This window comes from Stenella coeruleoalba, assembly GCF_951394435.1.
Source record: "Stenella coeruleoalba genome assembly, chromosome: 1".
Classification (NCBI taxonomy): domain Eukaryota; kingdom Metazoa; phylum Chordata; class Mammalia; order Artiodactyla; family Delphinidae; genus Stenella; species Stenella coeruleoalba.
In genome coordinates, this window is record NC_137169.1 from 43,251,209 (window position 1) to 43,269,857 (window position 18,649).

An 18,649-nucleotide genomic window follows, 5' to 3' on the forward strand; every position below is an offset into this window, starting at 1 on the left:
GTTTTTGGGGTTTTTTTCATTCTTTTTTGATGTTGTTTTCCCAAAGCACGAGTCCTCTACTTCTGAAAGTTCACAACTGTGCTAGTTTGCTAGGGCTGCTGCAAGAAAATACCACTAACTGGGTGGCTTAAACAAAGGGAATTTATTGTGTCACAATTCCAGAGGCTAGAAGGCTGAGATGGAGGTGGTGATAGGGTTGGTTTCTTCTGAGGACTGTGAGGAAGAGATCTGTTCCGTGTCTCTCTCCTTGGTTTATAGATGGTTGTCTTTATGTTCGCATGGTATTCTCCCTGTAAGCATGCTGTGTCCAAATTGCCCATTTTATAAGTTCACCAGTCCTCGTGGATTAGGATCCCACCCTAATGACTTCATCTTAACTTGTATATCTCTGTAGAGGCCCTATCGCCAAATGATGTCATATTCTGAAGTAATAAGCATTAAGACTTCTTATGTATTTGGGGGAGATACAATTCAACCCATGGCACCAATTAATATTCTTTTTTCCTCTATTTTTTTTAATACAGAAGAAGCTCTACTCAAAGTTAAAAGATCCCAATCCAACACCTAAAAAATTTATGTAAAGTAAAAGGAGAGAAAGAAAAAGCCCCTATTTCCATCCAACTCTCATCCCCAACTTGACTGTTACTTTTCCATGACAGTCAGTACATAAAGACTATCTCATTTTTAAAATTTATTTATTTTTAAAATTTATTTTTGGCTGCGTTGGGTCTTCGTTGCCGTGCGCTGGCTTTCTCTAGTTGTGGTGAGCGGGGGCTACTCTTCGTTGCGGTGTGCGGCTTCTCATTGCGGTGGCTTCTCTTGTTGCAGAGCAGGGGCTCTAGGCGCATGGGCTTCAGTAGTTGTGGCTCGTGGGCTCTAGAGTGCAGGCTCAGTAGTGTGGCACACGTGCTTAGTTGCTCCGCGGCATGTGGGATCTTCCCCGACCAGGGCTCGAACCTGTGTCCCCTGCATTGGCAGGCGGATTCTTAACCACTGCACCACCAGTGAAGCCCCTATCTCATTCTTTTTAACAGCATGAATTGCATTAGGTTTTATGGTTATACTGCGGTTTAACCATTCCTCTTCTTCCTGATGAACATTCAGGTTGTTTTCAACTTTCGGCTATTACAAAGTATACAGAGATAATTCTTGTATACACCTCTTTGCATATGTGGGTTTTTTTGGTAGGATAAATTTTTTAAATTGCATGTACTGAGTCCAAGGAAATGAACACTTAAAAATTTTAAAGATATTGTTAACTTAGCCTACCAATTTATGCTACCATCAGCAGGATATGGGAGAAGGTTCCTCTTTTCTCTAAGCCCTCTCCACCACTGAATGATTTCAGTTTTAAAAAAAACCAAAAATACTTTGCCTGTACCATAGAATAAGAATATCTCATTCTTTAATTTTTATTTTGTCACTAGTGATACTTAGTATCTCTTTATTTATTGGCTATTTTATTTAATTTTCTGTGAATTTATCTCTGTGAGTTCTCTGCCTGTTTTTCCTTGGAGGTACTTGTATTTTTCTTATTACTTTATTGAAGCTCTTTATATGTTATGGATTTTAGCCCTTTGTCCATTATATATAGCACAAATATTTTATCCAGTGCGATATTTTATTTTTTATGCTATTGTAAATGGAATTGTTTTTGTAATTTCCTTTTTAGATTGTTCATTATTAGTATGTATAGAAATACAACTGATTTTTGTTTATTGACTTTGTATCCTGCAACTTTGCTGAATTCATTTATTAGTTCTAACACATTTTTTTGTTGAATCTTTAGGGTTTTCCACGTACAAGATCACATAATCTGCAAACAGAGATAATTTTACTTCTTCCTTTCCAATTCGAATGCCTTTTATTATTATTATTTTTCTTGCCTAATTACTCTGACTAGAATTTCCAGTACCATGTTGAATAGAAGAGGTGAAGGCAGGCATCCTTGCCTTGTTCCTGATCTCAGAGGAAAAGCTTTCAGTATTTTACCTTTGAGTATGATGTTTGCTGTGGGTTTTTCATATGTGGCTTTTACTATGATGTGGTAGTTTCCTTCTACTTGTAGTTTTTTTTATTGTTTTTATTATGAAAGAGTGCATTTTGTCAAATGCTTTTTCTGCGTCAATTGATATGATCACATGTTTTTTCCCCTTCATCCTGTTAATGTGTATTATATTGATTTTTTTTCTTTTTTAAAAATCTATTTATTTTACTTGTTTATCTTTGGCTATGTTGGGTCTTCATTGCTGCGCGCGGGCTTTCTCCAGCTGCAGCGAGCAGGGGCCACTCTCTGTTGAGGTGCTTAGGCTTCCCGTTACAGTGGCCTCTCCTGTTGCAGAGCACAGGCTCTAGGCGCGTGGACCTCAGTAGTTGTGGCACATGGGCTCAGCAGTTGTGGCTCGTGGGCTCTAGAGCGCAGGCTCAGTAGTTGTGGCGCACGGGCTTAGTTGCTCCGTGGCATGTGGGATCTTCCCAGACCAAGGATCAAACATGTGTCCCCTGCATTGGCAGGTGGATTCCCAACCACTGCGCCACCAGAGAAGCCCTCTATTGATTTTTTATGTTGAACCATCCCAAATTTATTCTTGGTCCCCTCTATTTTTCCCCCACGTTGCAGCCATGCAGATCTGATCATGTCTTTTTCTTTGATTAAAACATTTAAGTGATTTCCCATTGCTCTGTTAAAAAGACCAAAACTGTTAATACAACCTAGAGAACCTTTGCTTGGTCTGGCCTCGTCTCATTGCATGCATCCCTTAACTCTCAGGGTCTCTAGCCACATTAACCCTTTTTAGTTTCTTGAAAGAGCCATGTTCTAACTCTGATGGCACCCTGGTACATGGTATTTCTTCTGCTTACTCTTGTTTCTCTCCTTGGTACCATTTTATGCATAGAAAACTTACCCATACTTCAGATTTTATCTCTGTCATTTCCTAAATAAAATCTTCCCTGACCCTGCCAATCTAGGTAAAACCTAGATTACATGATCTTATTTTACCATGTACTTCTTTTGAAGCAAGTAATTTTACACTCACTTGTGTTATTATTTGATTTTAGATTATAACCTCTGTAGACTGTAAATTCCACAAAAGCAAGGGCCATATCTGTTCTGTTCACTGCTACACCCAATAGGGTAGCCCAGTGCCCAGTACATAATCAAAGCTCAAATATTTGTGGAATAAGTGAGTGAATGAAGGCTTCTTGGTTTTACTTCTTGATTAGAAAGGTTATTGAAGGATTTCAATATTAACAATTCAATTTAATTTTTAGGAAGTTCTATCATTTGGCATTTGTGTGAAAGATAATTGGACAGACACATCTGAAGGTTAGGAGGACAGATAATAGATTTTGATGATCTTCTAGGCCTCATATAATAAAGGCTTGAATAAAGGCAGCAGCATAGGATGGAGAGGAAGAGGTGGGGTTTGGGGAGAACCATTTAAGAGAGAGAACAACAGGACTTAGTGACTGACTGGATGTGGTCATAGTGATGGAGAAGGAAAAATCAAAGTCTCAAAATGATACATGAATAGTATGAGACAGCATTACATAGTGGTTAAGAACAGAGCCTTTGGAGACTTTTTATGTAACCTACTAGCTGTATGACAGAGCAGTTTTTCTTCACCTTTGTTTATTTAACTCTGTTAATTATAAATGAGTGCCTTCATAGAATTTATGAGGCTGAATAGGATAATACATGTATGTAAAGTGCCTAGTATTCATACAGTTTGCTGTGAACTTGAGCAAGTCTTTTAACCATCCAAATTTATTTTCCTCTGATAGAAAATAAGGATAATATATCCCCTGTTCTCCCTGTAGCACAGAGTTACTTTGAAAATGTGAAGCCTCTGAAAAATGTAAATGTTAGCTAGGTATATTAATTACATCTAGTAGAAGAAGAGATAGATGATTGCTCTCACTTTGTCTTTAATAGGACCTCATCTCTTGTTTCATCTTTGTAAGATATAGGATACATACTGTCCATAAAAACTGGATTAATAAAATTTACACTACTGGGAACACCTTTCTGCCTGTATGGAGCTCTCTGTGATAAGGGACTAATGAGTTCTCAAGAAGATAAATCTTAACAGGGAGCTAAGGCGATCCTTGTTGCCTGGTATGGAAGGAAGAAGAAAGTAAGATTGTCGGGAACTGACCCTGGAAAGTGGAAATAAGGTGCTGGAAATTGGCATGGCCAATTTTTGGTTGTCTGCTCTGATTCCCTGTAGCTGGGGCTGTGCATATTTTTATGATTGAGTTGTGTATTTTGATCTTTCCTGGCCTTCATAGCAAACCAGTGAAAGCAGATGGTATGATTATTATTCTGCACATAAGGACAGTAAAAAAAAACAGAAGTTAAAGCCCAGAATTCCCAGTCTTTGTTTATTTCACCTGCTATATTGCCTCTTCAAACAGAAATAGCAGATGTTACTGTTCTAAACGCCCATGTTATGTGATATTGAGTACAGGAATTTTGCCTAAGGGCAGCTTAGATATTTTTCCCCTGCTATGTATTTGGTGTGTAATCTTGGCTGAGATTTTTGTTCTCAGCCAGCAATTTCACTTTCCTTATTTTTGACAGACATGTTAATCTCTTTCTTGCTTTTGAATTGGGTCTTGTACCCAGCTTCCTCAATTGCATTTTCCTTTGAAGTTTTTAGTGTTGTATTAGTACTGTTCCCTGTCTCTCAGTGTTGGTCAGTATTGGTTTACTTCCTTTATACTGTGATCCTAAGTAAATTTAGTATATTCTTTTTCCTGCAGGTTTTCTGTGCTTCCTGCTGTAGCTTGAAATGTAAACTGTTATACATGGATAGAAAGGAAGCTAGAGTATGTGTAATCTGCCATTCAGTGCTAATGAATGGTAAGTATTAAAACAGGTTGAATTCACAGTTATTGAGACGGAACAAGAGAATTCCAATGAAGAGACTACTGTTTTTTCCTTCCTTGCTCTACAAGTTGCTCACCTTCTCAAATGTCATAACTTTACCTGAAAAATTTAAAAATACCTTAGCATTTCAGAATTCCTGTGCCTAATTTAATGAATAAATGCTAAAGTCAGGTAAGTTTTGTAGGAAAAAAGGAAATTCTTGTGGAAATCTGGTGCTCTGTGGCTGTTAATGTTCTTGTGAAATGACTGGACTGGGAGTGGGGAGGGGGCTATTGACCACTGAGATGATTAAATATTAAAATTGGGCTGATGTTTTCCTTTTAAGGGAAGCTTTCTCTTTCTAGGGAATATCTTAATAATTTAGAACACATTCTTATTGACACTTTGGTTCACTCATCTTGTTAAAAATAAATATTTTAGCATCTCGAATCAAATAGAAAATTGCATTTTTTCTGTCACTTATCATCTTAATACTACTTAGATTTGTCATAAGAGTAATAGTTTTTAATTTACTTATGTGGTAAAAGAATATGGCCAGGAGAAGGTAAATATAGCTTAGCCAGTGTTCACCTTTTGCAGGACTGGAAATAAATCCAAGGGCATTTTAGTTAAAACAAAACTCCCCAAACAGACAACCCCCGCCCCCCAGAGTATTCTTGTAAAGAGATACAATAAAATTGATTAGGCTGTATAGTATTTTCTCTTTGAGTGCATCTTTGTACAGTTGCCAGAACAGTTACTAATAGACATAAAATGTTGAACTTAGACACCACTGCTGCTTGTGCCAGGATAATGTGTCTCCTGGAGGCTGAAACTTATCTGCTCAAGGCCCCTCCTGCTCTGTGTGTCTGCATTGCTCATAGTGATGTTTTCCTGTTGCTTCCTTATTAACCTATTGCATGTCATTTAATCTGATCTGTTCTAATTTCCTATGGTCCACCCAATTTCCTCCCATTTCTGAATTCTTATAATTTTGATCAAATATGAATTCATTCTCTTTACTCTTAAGGGTCATTTTTCAGATGGTGGTTATTTCACTCAGTGATGATTTCATTTTTGGATATTCATCCACAGATAAGAGCATGCTGCTTAATTTCAATACCTGATACCTCTTTTATTTGTTGAGGTCTTCCAACTTGATGGCTTTTTTTTTTTTTTTAACTTGGCATAGCTAAAGATGAAGGAAATGGCAGAGGATTCATATGGAATACTTACTTTTTATTAAGCCAAGGATGCCCTTAACAAGGGGATCCTAAAATAATCTACTTTTTGTGGTTTTTCCAACGTCTTTTCCTCTCGCATGGCTTAGCCTGGTCTTTTACTGAATATTTGATTTGATGCTTTTCAGTGTTCCCTATCCCTTTTCCCCTTTCTCCTTTTCTCTTCCTTCCCTCTTCCTGCCAGTGCTTTCAAAGGAACATAGCTGTTGTTTCTAGCTTTGTCCTGCAGTTTGGAGGCAATAAGTATTCAAAATCTTATGGATCATTCTTTGATGTAGAATGAGATTTTTAAAAAGATGCTCCAAAAATTGGGTGGTTTCTATTCCTGGGCATGTGATATTACCTGAACCCAGAAGATAAAATTTATATCTTTCATTTCTGTAGTATCTTTCATCCTATTTACTTTAAAAACAATAGTTGATATGTCAGTATTTAGTTAGTAAAATTATAGAGTATACAGAACCTTAACACATTTGTGATCATTCATATTGGTTGATGGCACTTACGTGATATTGGCACATTTTCATGTTCAAATGGGTCCTGTGCTTTTGAGACACACCAAAGATGTGAAATGGTTGTTTTTGATGGATACTTTTACACAGGGTAATGATTGCACAAAAGCAAAATTCACGGAAATGTTGAGATGTGTTCTCCTGAGCTTTAGGCTTCAGAATTTTTAAAATGAGATTTTACCTCAACTAAGAAGAGCCTAAAAACCTAGAAATGAATCAAAAGATATCATATAGTGGAGTTATGTTATTTTAGCCCCTGATTTTGATTTTTGACAGAATTTTATAAAATGCATTGAATATTAAACCTGCCCTACCCACCAGGAATGTCTAAATGCTATCCCAGTTGCAAGTCCTTAATAAATTTAATGTTGTTTTACTCCCTCTTAAGGGAGTATATGGTCCCCTTTAAAGAAGCCAGGGGCCTAGTCATTAACCTCAGACTGATCCGCTATCAGTTTATATCAGAAGTATCATGTAATTCTTATTTGTTGCTTCCAAATAGCTTACTTAACTACATGGTCTCCTTTATTGAATAAAATCACCTATCTCCTTAATACCTTCACTAGCTGGAAGAGAGACATACTATGAGTGTTAATTAGGAGGAACTACATTATTTATCCAGTATTGTGGAGGTCTTGATGTCCATATTTTGCAATCCATTCACATTGATTGTGTCTGTATTTGCTTTAGCTCAAGCCTGGGAGAACATGATGAGTGCCTCAAGCCAGAGCCCTAACCCTAACAATCCTGCTGAATACTGTTCTACTATCCCTCCCTTGCAGCAAGCTCAGGCCTCAGGAGCCCTGAGCTCTCCACCTCCCACTGTGATGGTACCTGTGGGAGTTTTAAAGCACCCTGGAGCAGAAGGTAGGGGATCATGTGCTATTCTCTCTCTTTTTCCTCACCAAGTTCCTCTGAAAAGGTGCTGATGTGATTTTACATCACAAGTCTTTAACACACTGCAGATAAGTCCCTTTGGGTGGTTCTTAAAGTGGAAGAACAAGGTGAGAAATGTGTTGAGACTATTTCTGGGCAAGTAAAGAAGAATATTGTGTTGCCTGATATTTTGGAGGCACCTCTAAAAATATGCCAGTACCCTCTCCAACTTAAGAATGGAGTAATTACTTTGCTTTTATTTGAAAAGAGTTGCAGAATTTGAAATCAGCCTGCAAAATCCTAGCGTCATGCCTACCATAGTGTTCTTTGCAGGAATTTAGTAAGTGATGAAAATAAGAATTCTTTTTTCTGACCAGCCCATTCTAGTATTGCCTTTTGGAATATATATTGCCATTTTCTCTTTTCATTTTTAATCTGTTCCTGTAAAAATATGAAAATACTGTGTTAGGTACACAGACATTTATAAAATCCAGAACTTTAATTCTGATTATATCATATGATAGGTAGAAAATCATAGGCTCAACTTATTTTAGTTTATTATATCTTTATGATTATGATATTGTCAGATGAAAGGCACTTTGTAAGTTCAGGGGATTATCAATAGTAAAAATAACAAATATTTCCTTAAAATGATCTGTCAAGAAGTCTCCCCTGATAATTAAACTCTGTCTTCTTTCATTAATTTCGTATCTTTTTGTCTAGCAATATTCCTTTCCCCTTGTAAAATAGCCCTCCCCTTTTGAAGATCAAAAACTTCTATTGACATTATCATACTCTTCTGAGCTCAGGCTTTCGTTCTTAAAATCTTTATTCTCTTTACTTCATTTGTTGTTTTTGTTGTTCTTCCCTGGTCTCTCTTTGTTTTGGCCGTTTGAATTGATTTTCAAAACTGGATTTAAAGAGATCATTTCGTCAGACTCAGTTTTCCAGCTTTTCCCCATCCTTTTACTAAAATGCAGACTACTGCATTTCACTATCTGCACTGCCGGATCAGTCTTTTTCTTCTTCAGTTACACTTTAGCCAAAGATCTGGTCAGTTTGCTTCCCAATTCTTACATATCTGTGCCAACTCTTCTTTTATTAATTAATAATTCTTCAACATTCTTCAGGGCATCTTTTGCCTTTTAAAAATACCATATCACTTTTCTAGATATTTTATTCCTACAGAAACCTCATACTTTTAGGAGCTGTGGATGTCTATTTCTAGATATTTTTTCCGGGCTATTAGTTTATTTCCTAGGCACTTCAAACACCTTCCCTAGTTTCTCTGTTAGTGATATGGGACAGAGTATGTGACATAATCATAGGCATATTTAATGCTTTAAAGCGAAGTGTTTTAAATCTTTACATATAAATTACAGAAGTAAGGAGTATATTTAAATGTGTATTTTTATTAATTTATAACCACTTTTATACAGTTACAATTATATTTAGAAGTATAAAATGCTAAATAGTGATTTCTTTGTACATCTGAGATTGGTGACCTTCTCTTCTTGATGTTAGAAACCCTATCAATGTCACAGTGTTACCTGTTTTATTTTTCTGGCTCCTCAAGTGGCTCAGCCCAGAGAGCAGAGGCGAGTTTGGTTTGCTGATGGGATCTTGCCTAATGGAGAAGTTGCTGATGCAGCCAAATTAACCATGAATGGAACTTCCTCTGCAGGAACCCTGGCTGTGTCACATGACCCAGTCAAGCCAGTAACTACCAGTCCCCTATCAGCAGAGGTAAGAAAACAAAACAGCAACTAAAGTTGAGTACTTACTTTACTCAGCACTGTTCTGCCTCTGTCTTGTCTTTTTCTAGGTTGACTGACCTTTCTTTGGAACGTCATAGACTTCAGATACAGCTTAGTGCATGTGTGTGTATGTGTGTGTGCATTCTTGTGTGTGTGTCTAGTGGTAAAATAAATGTGGCAAAACCAGTTGTTCTTGTTTGTTCTATATTTGGAAGTTTTTTCAGGAGAAAGATCCTTATAAAGGTTGTTCTCAGGTGAGCTCAGTCTACGTACTGTAGCTAGAGACTGTGCTAGAGCGAATCCTGGTCCCTTGATACCTTGGTTTTCAAAGCATATTCCCCAGGTTCTGTGGTAGCTGCCAGGGAGTTGCCGTGGTGAGGAAGGGCCAGGAAATAGGAATGTGGCTGAGGATTCCTTTTTCTTCAACCCAAGCATCTCTACTTTTTTCTGGTCTGCCTGTTGTGTTTCCAAATAAGACTTTTTAAAAGGATTCTAAAGCTTAAAAATAAACCACTGACTTAATGGATGGTAGACTCATAATTTATGTAAGGAAACTAGCTCGTGCTGTGATGTCACATTTACTTTGTCTCTATAGGATACACTGGTCACAGTTTGGGGACTAATTTTCAGAAGGGTCAAATACTAGCTACATTTTTTTGAGTCTGTGAAAGAATAGAGCCACCTAGGACCATAATTGGAAAGTATACATGTAGGATCGTTTATACAGTGGGTCCCTTTCTTATTGCTGTTTGCCCCATTGAATATGGTGGTCAAGATTATAATAAGGTGATTAGTTCCAACAAAGTATGTGTGTCTGGCTTTTTTTTAAAATAAAATAAGAGGATCAGAGTTTGGATAAAGTTTTTACTTTTGAAGTTTTCATGGTTACTGTTTATTTACATTTATGTTCAGTAATATTTTTCTAGAAATTTACATAATTTGCGGATTTGGTTATAATTGAAATTGTGCATTATTAAGATTAGATTTATTGACATACAGAGATAAATTTCCTGTTTGGTGAAGGTACATTAAACCATGTTACTGTCTTTAAATATGTGTAAGTCTGTTTTGGGGGATTTTTCTGTGGCCGCAGAAGACAGCAGCCAGAACTGTATGACTTGTTCTTCTTTGAATCTATACAATGACTTTGTCAAGAACATTTCTTTTTTTCTCCAGTTGTTTATGTGGAAAAATTTCAAATCCACAGAAGAGTTGCAAGAATAGTACAGTGAACCCCCATATACTCTTCACCCATATTCACCAATTGTTGCCATTTTGCCACATTTACTTTACCCCTACACACACACACACACACACACACACACACACACACACACACACACTGTTTTTTGAGGAACCATTTGAGGATTAGTTGCACTTTATCACTTAATACTTCAGCTCATGTTTCCTAAGAACAAGTGATTTTCTTACGTAAGTACAATATAATTATATGAGAAAGAAATTTAACATATAATTCTATGTATTATCAAATATATAGTCCATATTCAGATTTCCCCAATTGTCCCATGATGTTCTTTATTCTTTCATTTATACACGTGTGTGTGTGTGTGTGTGTGTGTGTGTGTGTATATAAATTTTTTTATTAAAGTCTTTTTTAAAAAATTAGCATACCATCAAGGATCACAATTGCATTTAGTTCTCATGTTTCTTTGATTTTCTTTAATTTAGAACAGTTCTCTCACTTTTTTGTCTTTCACATCATTAACATTTTGGAAGCATTTAGGCCATGTTTGGCATAAAGTCCTTAATTTCTGTTTTCTGGGTTTTTCCTCATGATTTTAGTTTCAGATTAAATATTTTTGGCAGGAATAATACTACCATAAGTGATGGTCATTTCTTAGTGGAACACATCAAGAAGTATCTGTTTGATAATTGGTTAAATTGATGTCTCCTGTGTTTCTCCACTGCAAAAGTAGCTTTTCCTCTTTGCAATTAAGAAGTAAAGTGAGGGGTGATACTTTGAGACTCTGGGTATCCTGTTCCCCTACAATCTTTCAGTCAATGATTTTACTGTCCTTTATATATATATATATATATGTATATATCTACTTTTTAAAGATTTCTTTATTATTTATTTTTGACTGCTTCAGGTCTTAGTTGCAACACGTGAGGTCTTCGTTGAGGCATACAGGATCTTTCGTTGTGGCCCCTGCGCTCTTTGTTGTGGTGCGCGGGCTTCTCTCTAGTTGTGGCGTGTGGGCTCCAGGGCATGTGGGCTCTGTAGTTTTCGGCACACAGGCTCTCTAGTTGAGGCGCATGAGATCAGTAGTTGTGGTGCACAGGCTTAGTTGCCCCGCGGCATGTGGGATCTTAATTCTCTGACCAGGGATAAAACCTGTGTCCCATGCATTGTAAGGCAGATTCTTTACCACTGGACTACCAGGGAAGTCCCCTGATTTTACTGTCCTTTGACAATCTTACCTAAATCAATTATAACTATAGTGTTTATACAGTGATGACTTTTTTCTTTCTACAAAACTTCGTTTACATCTCTTAAATTATATGATAGGTTCTTTTTTTAAAATTTTTATTTATTTATTTTGGGGGGCTGTGCTGGGTCTTCGTTGCTGTGCACGGGCTTTCTCTAGTTGCGGTGAGCGAGGGCTGCTCTTCATTGCCGTGCGCAGGCTTCTCATTGCAGTGGCTTCTCTTGTTGCAGAGCACGGGCTCTAGGATCACAGGCTTCAGTAGTTGTGGCGCGTGGGTTCTGGAGCGCAGACTCAGTAGTTGTGGCGCATGGGCTTAGTTCCTCCGCGGCATGTGGGATCTTCCTGGACCAGGGCTTGAACCCGTGTCCCCTGCATTGGCAGGCGGATTCTTAACCACTGCACCACCAGGGAAGCCCCGATGATAGGTTCTTAAAGCATAAATGTTTTGAATGAATGAGGAAGCTCTAGTGAATTACTATTATAAGGAAACAAAGTTCAGGTCAGTTTAAGAGAAACAAACAAGTTAGTTATTTTATTTCTGTGCTCTCACATTGTTCAACACTTTATTTTAATATTTATCTGGTAAAATGAGGGAAAACAAATTCTTTAGGGCCAGAGTTGAATATATTTTTGTCATCTTTATGACCTAATAATAGAGTGCCTGGCACTTAAAAGGTGCTCAGTAAATGAAACAACTTCTTTTCATAGGTGATACTTAAGTAGAAGCCAGATGACCACTTCTTACAATATCAAAAGGTAGATTTATGCATCACTAAATAGCAAGTTAGAATAGGTTACTTTATTTCCTATTCTAAATCTAACTTTATTGATTTACTTCAAATCAGTAATGTTTAGCCAATACAATTTTCCACATTTCCTAATAGGACGATGTACTGAGAACACTGCAAAAATTTTAGCAAAAACCCACTAAAAACTTACAGTCCTAAATTATAGACAGTATAGACAAAAATATAAGACATAGGCATTTTTTAAAATAGTTTTAATCTTTATTCAAGTATAAAATATATATAGCAAAGTACTTAAGGAGCATTAATCTTTAGGAAACACATGATGAACATACATATATGTGTGTGTGTCTCTATATATACATATATATAGAGACACACACCCGTGTAACCACCACCTAGATAAAGATACACAGAACATTTCTATCACTATAGAAGTTTCCTTCATGCCCTTTTTCTGTCAATACCTGCCCCCTTTCCCCCAAGGTAACCATTATTCGGACTTGTATCACCATAGATTAGTTTTGCCTGTTTTTGAATTTCATATAAATGGAAAAATATAATATATAATGTTTTGTGTCTAGCTTCTTAAACTCTAATACTTAATGAGGTACTTCCCTGGTGGCACAGTGGTTAAGAATCTGCCTGCCAATGCAGGGGACACGGGTTTGAGCCCTGGTCTGGAAAGATCCCACATGCCGCAGAGCAGCTAAGCCTGAGCGCCAGAGCTACTGAGCCTGTGGTCTAGAGCCTGTGAGCCACAGCTACTAAAGCCCGAGTGCCTAGAGTTCATGCTCCACAACAAAGAGAAGCCACTGCAATGAGAAGCCTGCACACTGCAACAAAGAGTAGCTCCTACTCATCGCAACTAGAGAAAGCCCGTGCGCAGCAACGAAGACCCAATGCAGCCAATAAATAAATAAATTTATTTTAAAAATACTTAATGAGATTTATCTGTGTTGTGTGCCTCAAAAGTAAATATTTTTATTTCTGAGTAATATTCCATCATATGGCTGTACCACAATTTATCTATTTTCCTATTAATGGACATTTGGATTGTTTCCACACTTTGGCTATTTGAGTAAAGCTGCTATAAACATTTTTATACATGTTAAACAGTTTTTTAAAAATGAGAATCCTATGTATTTAAAAAATTTTTTACTTATTTTATTATTCATGTGGTTGTGCCGGGTCCTAGCTGCGACAGGCGGGCTCCCCAGCTGCGGCTCGTGGGCCCCCCAGTTGCGGCTGGCAGGCTCCCTAGTTGCGGCATGCAAACTCCCAGCTGCAGCATGCATGCGGCACCCAGCCCCCCAGTGAGGGACCAAACCAGGGCCCCTCGCATTGGGAGCACAGAGTCCCAGCCACTGTGCCACCAGGGAAGTCCCTAAACATGTTAAAAAGTTTTTATATGCTTTTCCTTTAACTTCTTAAAAGCTTTCTTTTTTAAAAATGGAAGTATTATTGATTTACAATGTTGTATTAATTTCTGGTGTACAGCAAAGTGATTCAGTTTTTTATATATATATATATATATATATATATATATATATATATATATTCTTTTTCAGATTCTTTTCCTTTATAGATTGTTACAAGATACTGAATATAGTTCCATGTACTATACTGTAGGACCTTGTTGTTTATCTATTTTATGTAAACTGGTGTGTATCTGTTAATTCCAAGCTCCTAATTTATCACCCCCCCCCCACCCTTCCCCTTTGGTAGACATAAGTTTGTTTTCTACGTCTGTGAGTCTGTTTGTAAGTAAGTTCATTTGTATCATTTTTTTTTAGATTCCACATATAAGTGATATATTTGTCTTTCTCTTTCTGGCTTACTTCACTTAGTATGATAATCTCTAGGTCCATCCATGTTGCTACACATGGCATTATTTCCTTCTTTTTTATGGCTGAGTAATATTCCTGTGTGTGTGTGTGTGTGTGTGTGTGTGTGTGTGTGTGTGTGTGTGTGTGTGTGTGTGTGTACGTACCACATCTTCTTTACCCATTCATCTGTCAGTGGATGCTTAGGTTGCTTCCATGCCTTGGCTATTGTAAATAGTGCTTAAAACTTCTATTTCTTGCTTAAGAAGAATATAGAGCATCATTTTAATAGATCTTTGAGCATATTCTATTAAATTGTTAAGTGGATTTAACCCCACTCAATGTATTTTGCAACATTATACTTTATTAAGTGTAGTTAATGTGATCTTCATATTAATGCAAAGAAAAATGAACTTGAAGTTTAATTTCATGACAAAGTAAATGAAAACTCCTTCATCAAAGTTAATTATTTTTATTGTGGTAAAAAAGACATAAAATAAAATTTACCATTTTAATCATTTTTAATTACATTCACATTGTTGTACAATGGTCACCCCAATTCTCAAGGTTCAGAAATTACGAGATAATATTGGAAGTTTTTTTCTGTTGCCACTGCAAGTTTAAAAAATATTTTTCTTTTATGGCAAAAGAAACCTTGGTAAAGGAAGCTTTAACCCAGGTTACAAGATCTTTTCTCTCATTACTATGATTTGATGATGCCAAAAGGAGAAACTATACAATTATAAACATTTTCATAGTATAAGCCCAGTCCTTGGGAAACCACAGGTTAATGAGTATCTTGTGCTCTCTTTCAAAAAGTATGAATATGAAATTTTCACTTAAATTCCCATTTGTAGTCTTGAGTTTGTTCTGCAGAAGTCTTCAACTGTGTGTAATGCTCTCTTTGCTTATTTGCTTTTCCTAGACGGATATTTCTCTATTCTCTGGAAGTATAACTCAGGTTGGAAGTCCTGTTGGCAGTGCAATGAACCTTATTCCTGAAGATGGCCTTCCTCCCATTCTCATCTCCACTGGTGTAAAAGGAGGTATGTGGACTTAAATGTTTAAACAGGGATGGTTATATATGCCAAATGTTGCCTTCTAATTAAGGGAAGGAGATAGAATTCAAGTGATAATCACCTTTCTCTTCTCCAACAAAGAAGGTGACTACTCAGTGCCATGAAAAGCATTGGTGCTGTTACTGATTGTTTTAGAGAAGATATTTATGTTTTTATATTATCATTTCCTATGTTGGAAGGATGTAATATTATTTTTAATTCCCACTGTGTATAAATGTAGCTTATTGGCAGTTCTTCATATTCCAAAGCACATAATACTCTGAAGAGTTGCTTATAGTTCTAGGATTAGCCCATATGATACAGTCAGTACATTAATTTAACTTCTTGTTTTGAAGTACAATGCACATTCAGAAATGTGTATATAATAAGTGGAGAGCTCTGAACTTAAGTAGCAATTTTCTGTTAAAAAATATTTTTAGTGAGTCCTGGTAAGACGCAAAGTTACTAATTAGTCAAAAGAATGCTTACCTTGGGCTTCCCTGGTGGCGCAGTGGTTAAGAATCCACCTGCCAATGCAGGGGACGCGGGTTCGAGCCCTGGTCCGGGAAGATCCCATATGCCGCAGAGCAACTAAGCCCATGCACTGCAACTACTGAGCCTGCGCTCTAGAGACCGTGAGCCACAGCTGCTGAAGCCCACGTGCCTAGAGCCCATGCTCTGCAACAAGAGAAGCCATCGCAATGAGAAGCCGGCGCACCACAACAAAGAGTAGCCCCCGCTCGCAGCAACTAGAGAAAGCCCGGGCACAACAATGAAGACCCAATGCAGCAAAAAAGTAAATTAAAAAAAAAAAAAAAAAAAGAATGCTTATCTTTATGCAAAAGTTTCTTGTTGATAGATCCAGATCAGCATCCAGTCAGTACATTTTCAGGAGATGATTTATCAATAATCTCTCCTCAGTTTTGTCGAGATGGTTTATCAATAATCTCTCCTCAGTTTTGTCCTCGTCTTTTACCTGGTCTCCCTGCCTTCAGTCTTTCTCTCCTTTATTTACTCTTACATATTGGTGCCAGTTATCTTTTTTTTTGAAGTATAGTTGATTTACAATGTTGTGTTAATTTCTGGTGTACAGCAAAGTGATTCAGTTATACATGTATATATATCCTTTTTGATACTATTTTCCATCATGGTTTGTTCCAGGATATTGAACATAGTTCCCTGTGCTATACAATAGGACCTGTCGTTTATCCATTCTATATATAATATCAATAGTTTGCATCTGCTAGTCCCAAACTCCCAATCCAACCCTCCCCTGCACTCTCCTCCCCCCTGGCAACTACAAGTCTGTTTTCTATGTCTGTGAGTCTGTTTCTGTTTCATAGATAAGTTCATTTGTGTCATATTTTAGATTCCACATATAAGTGATATCATACGGTATTTGTCTTTCTCTTTCTGACTTACTTGGCTTAGTATGATAATCTTTAGGTCCACCCATGTAGCTGCAAATAACATTATTCCATTCTTTTTTATGGCTTAGTAATATTCCATTGTGTGTGTGTGTGTGTGTGTGTGTGTATACACACACACACACATACACACACACACACACACACACACATACCACATCTTCTTTATCCATTTGTCTATCGATGGATACTTAGGTTGTTTCCATGTCTTGGCTATTGTAAATAGTGCTACTGTGAACATAGGGGTGCATGTATCTTTTCAAATTATAGTTTTGCCCGGGTATATGCCCAGGAGTGGGATTGCTGGATCATATGGCAACTCTTTTTTTAGTTTTTTGAGGAACCTCCATACTGTTCTTCATAGTGGCTTCACCAGTTTACATTCCCACCAACAGTGTAGGAGGGTTCCCTTTTTTCCACACCCTCTCCAGCATTTGTTATTCATAGACTTTTAATGATGGCCATTCTGACTGGTGTGAGGTGGTACCTCATTGTGGTTTTGGTTTGCATTTCTCTAATAACTAGTGATGTTGAGCATCTTTTCATGTGCCTGTTGGCCATCTGTATGTCTTTGGTGAAATGTCTCCTTAGGTCTTCTGCCCATTTTTGATTAGGTTATTTTTTTGATATTAAGCTGTTATGAGCTGTTTGTATATTTTGGAAATTAAGCCCTTGTCGGTCGCATCATTTGCAAATATTTTCTCCCAGTCCGTAGGTTTTCTTTTTGTTTTGTTTATGGTTTCCTTTGCAGTGCAAAAGCTTATAAGTTTGATTAGGCCCAGTTATCTTTTTTTTTTTTTTTGCGGTACGCGGGCCTCTCACTGTTGTGGCCTCTCCCGTTGCGGAGCACAGGCTCCGGACGCGCAGGCTCAGCGGCCATGGCTCACGGGCCCAGCCGCTCCGCGGCATGTGGATTCTTCCCGGGCCGGGGCACGAACCTGTGTCCCCTGCATCGGCAGGCAGACTCTCAGCCACTGCGCCACCAGGGAAGCCCCCAGTTATCTTTTTAAACGTAGATATTATCATAGATTGTTCTTGCTTAGAAAATTCAATGGGTTCCCAGTGCCTTCCGTATAAATTGCTTACCATGGCATACAGTGTTCCTTGTAACCTTATCTCAACTTATCTAATTTTATTTCCAGCCAACACCCCAGTACTTTACAGGCATGCTACAGGTTATTTACTGTTTTCTGAATATTCACATTTCATACTTCCATGCTTTTTCTTATGCTGTGGAATAGTGGGAAGAGAATGGATTTCAGAGCTGAACCAGCCTGAGTTTTAATCTGGTAACTGTCCATTCCAGCTGTATGATCCAGTGGGCAAGTCATTTATCCTCTCTGAATATTTTTCCTAGATTTTTTTTTAAAAATTAGGTAACTATAGCTAATTAAGAGTCATTATGAATAATAAATCAGATGTCATACCTGAAAGTACATAGCAAGAAAATTGGTACAAAGTAGGCATGTAATTAATATTTTTTTAATCTTTCTTTCCTCTGTCTAGAGTAGAATGCCCTTCTATATGCTAGACTCCTTGAATAACTCCTCAACCTTTCAAAATCCATATTAATGGAAAACTTCTCTGAATCCTACCTCGGCTGTCTTTGTAGTAGTGTTTTACATCCTCATTTCTGTTCAAATAGAAATCCTTATAGACTGTTACTATATTAACACATTTTTCATTGTAATTTAGATATTTATAGGTCTGATTCTTTATTCTCTATAGACCATGAATTCCTTCAGTCTGAATTCATGTTTGTATCTTCTGCTCCTAGCATGGTACTGGGCCTATATTAGGCTCTCAGTAGTGTTGGCTGAATGATCATACTATCAAATGCAGCTTGTGCCTCAGATAGTTCAACAATGAACTTTCACATAAAG

The 18,649-nt window shown here is 37.3% G+C and overlaps 1 protein-coding gene across 2 annotated transcripts in view; it reads left to right on the forward strand.

Moving 5' to 3' along the window:
• The window catches only part of ZFYVE9 (zinc finger FYVE-type containing 9), a 133,797-nt gene that overhangs the window by 46,235 nt on the left and 68,913 nt on the right, over positions 1-18,649 (forward strand). Inside the window, exons 4-7 of one of the 2 annotated variants that reach the window (XM_079903930.1) lie at positions 4,768-4,867; positions 7,317-7,493; positions 9,079-9,248; positions 15,207-15,327. In XM_079903930.1, coding sequence (XP_079760056.1) covers positions 4,768-4,867; positions 7,317-7,493; positions 9,079-9,248; positions 15,207-15,327 — 568 coding nt within the window. The remainder of the gene's footprint in view (positions 1-4,767; positions 4,868-7,316; positions 7,494-9,078; positions 9,249-15,206; positions 15,328-18,649) is intronic. The other variant, XM_079903931.1, reaches the window with a different exon arrangement.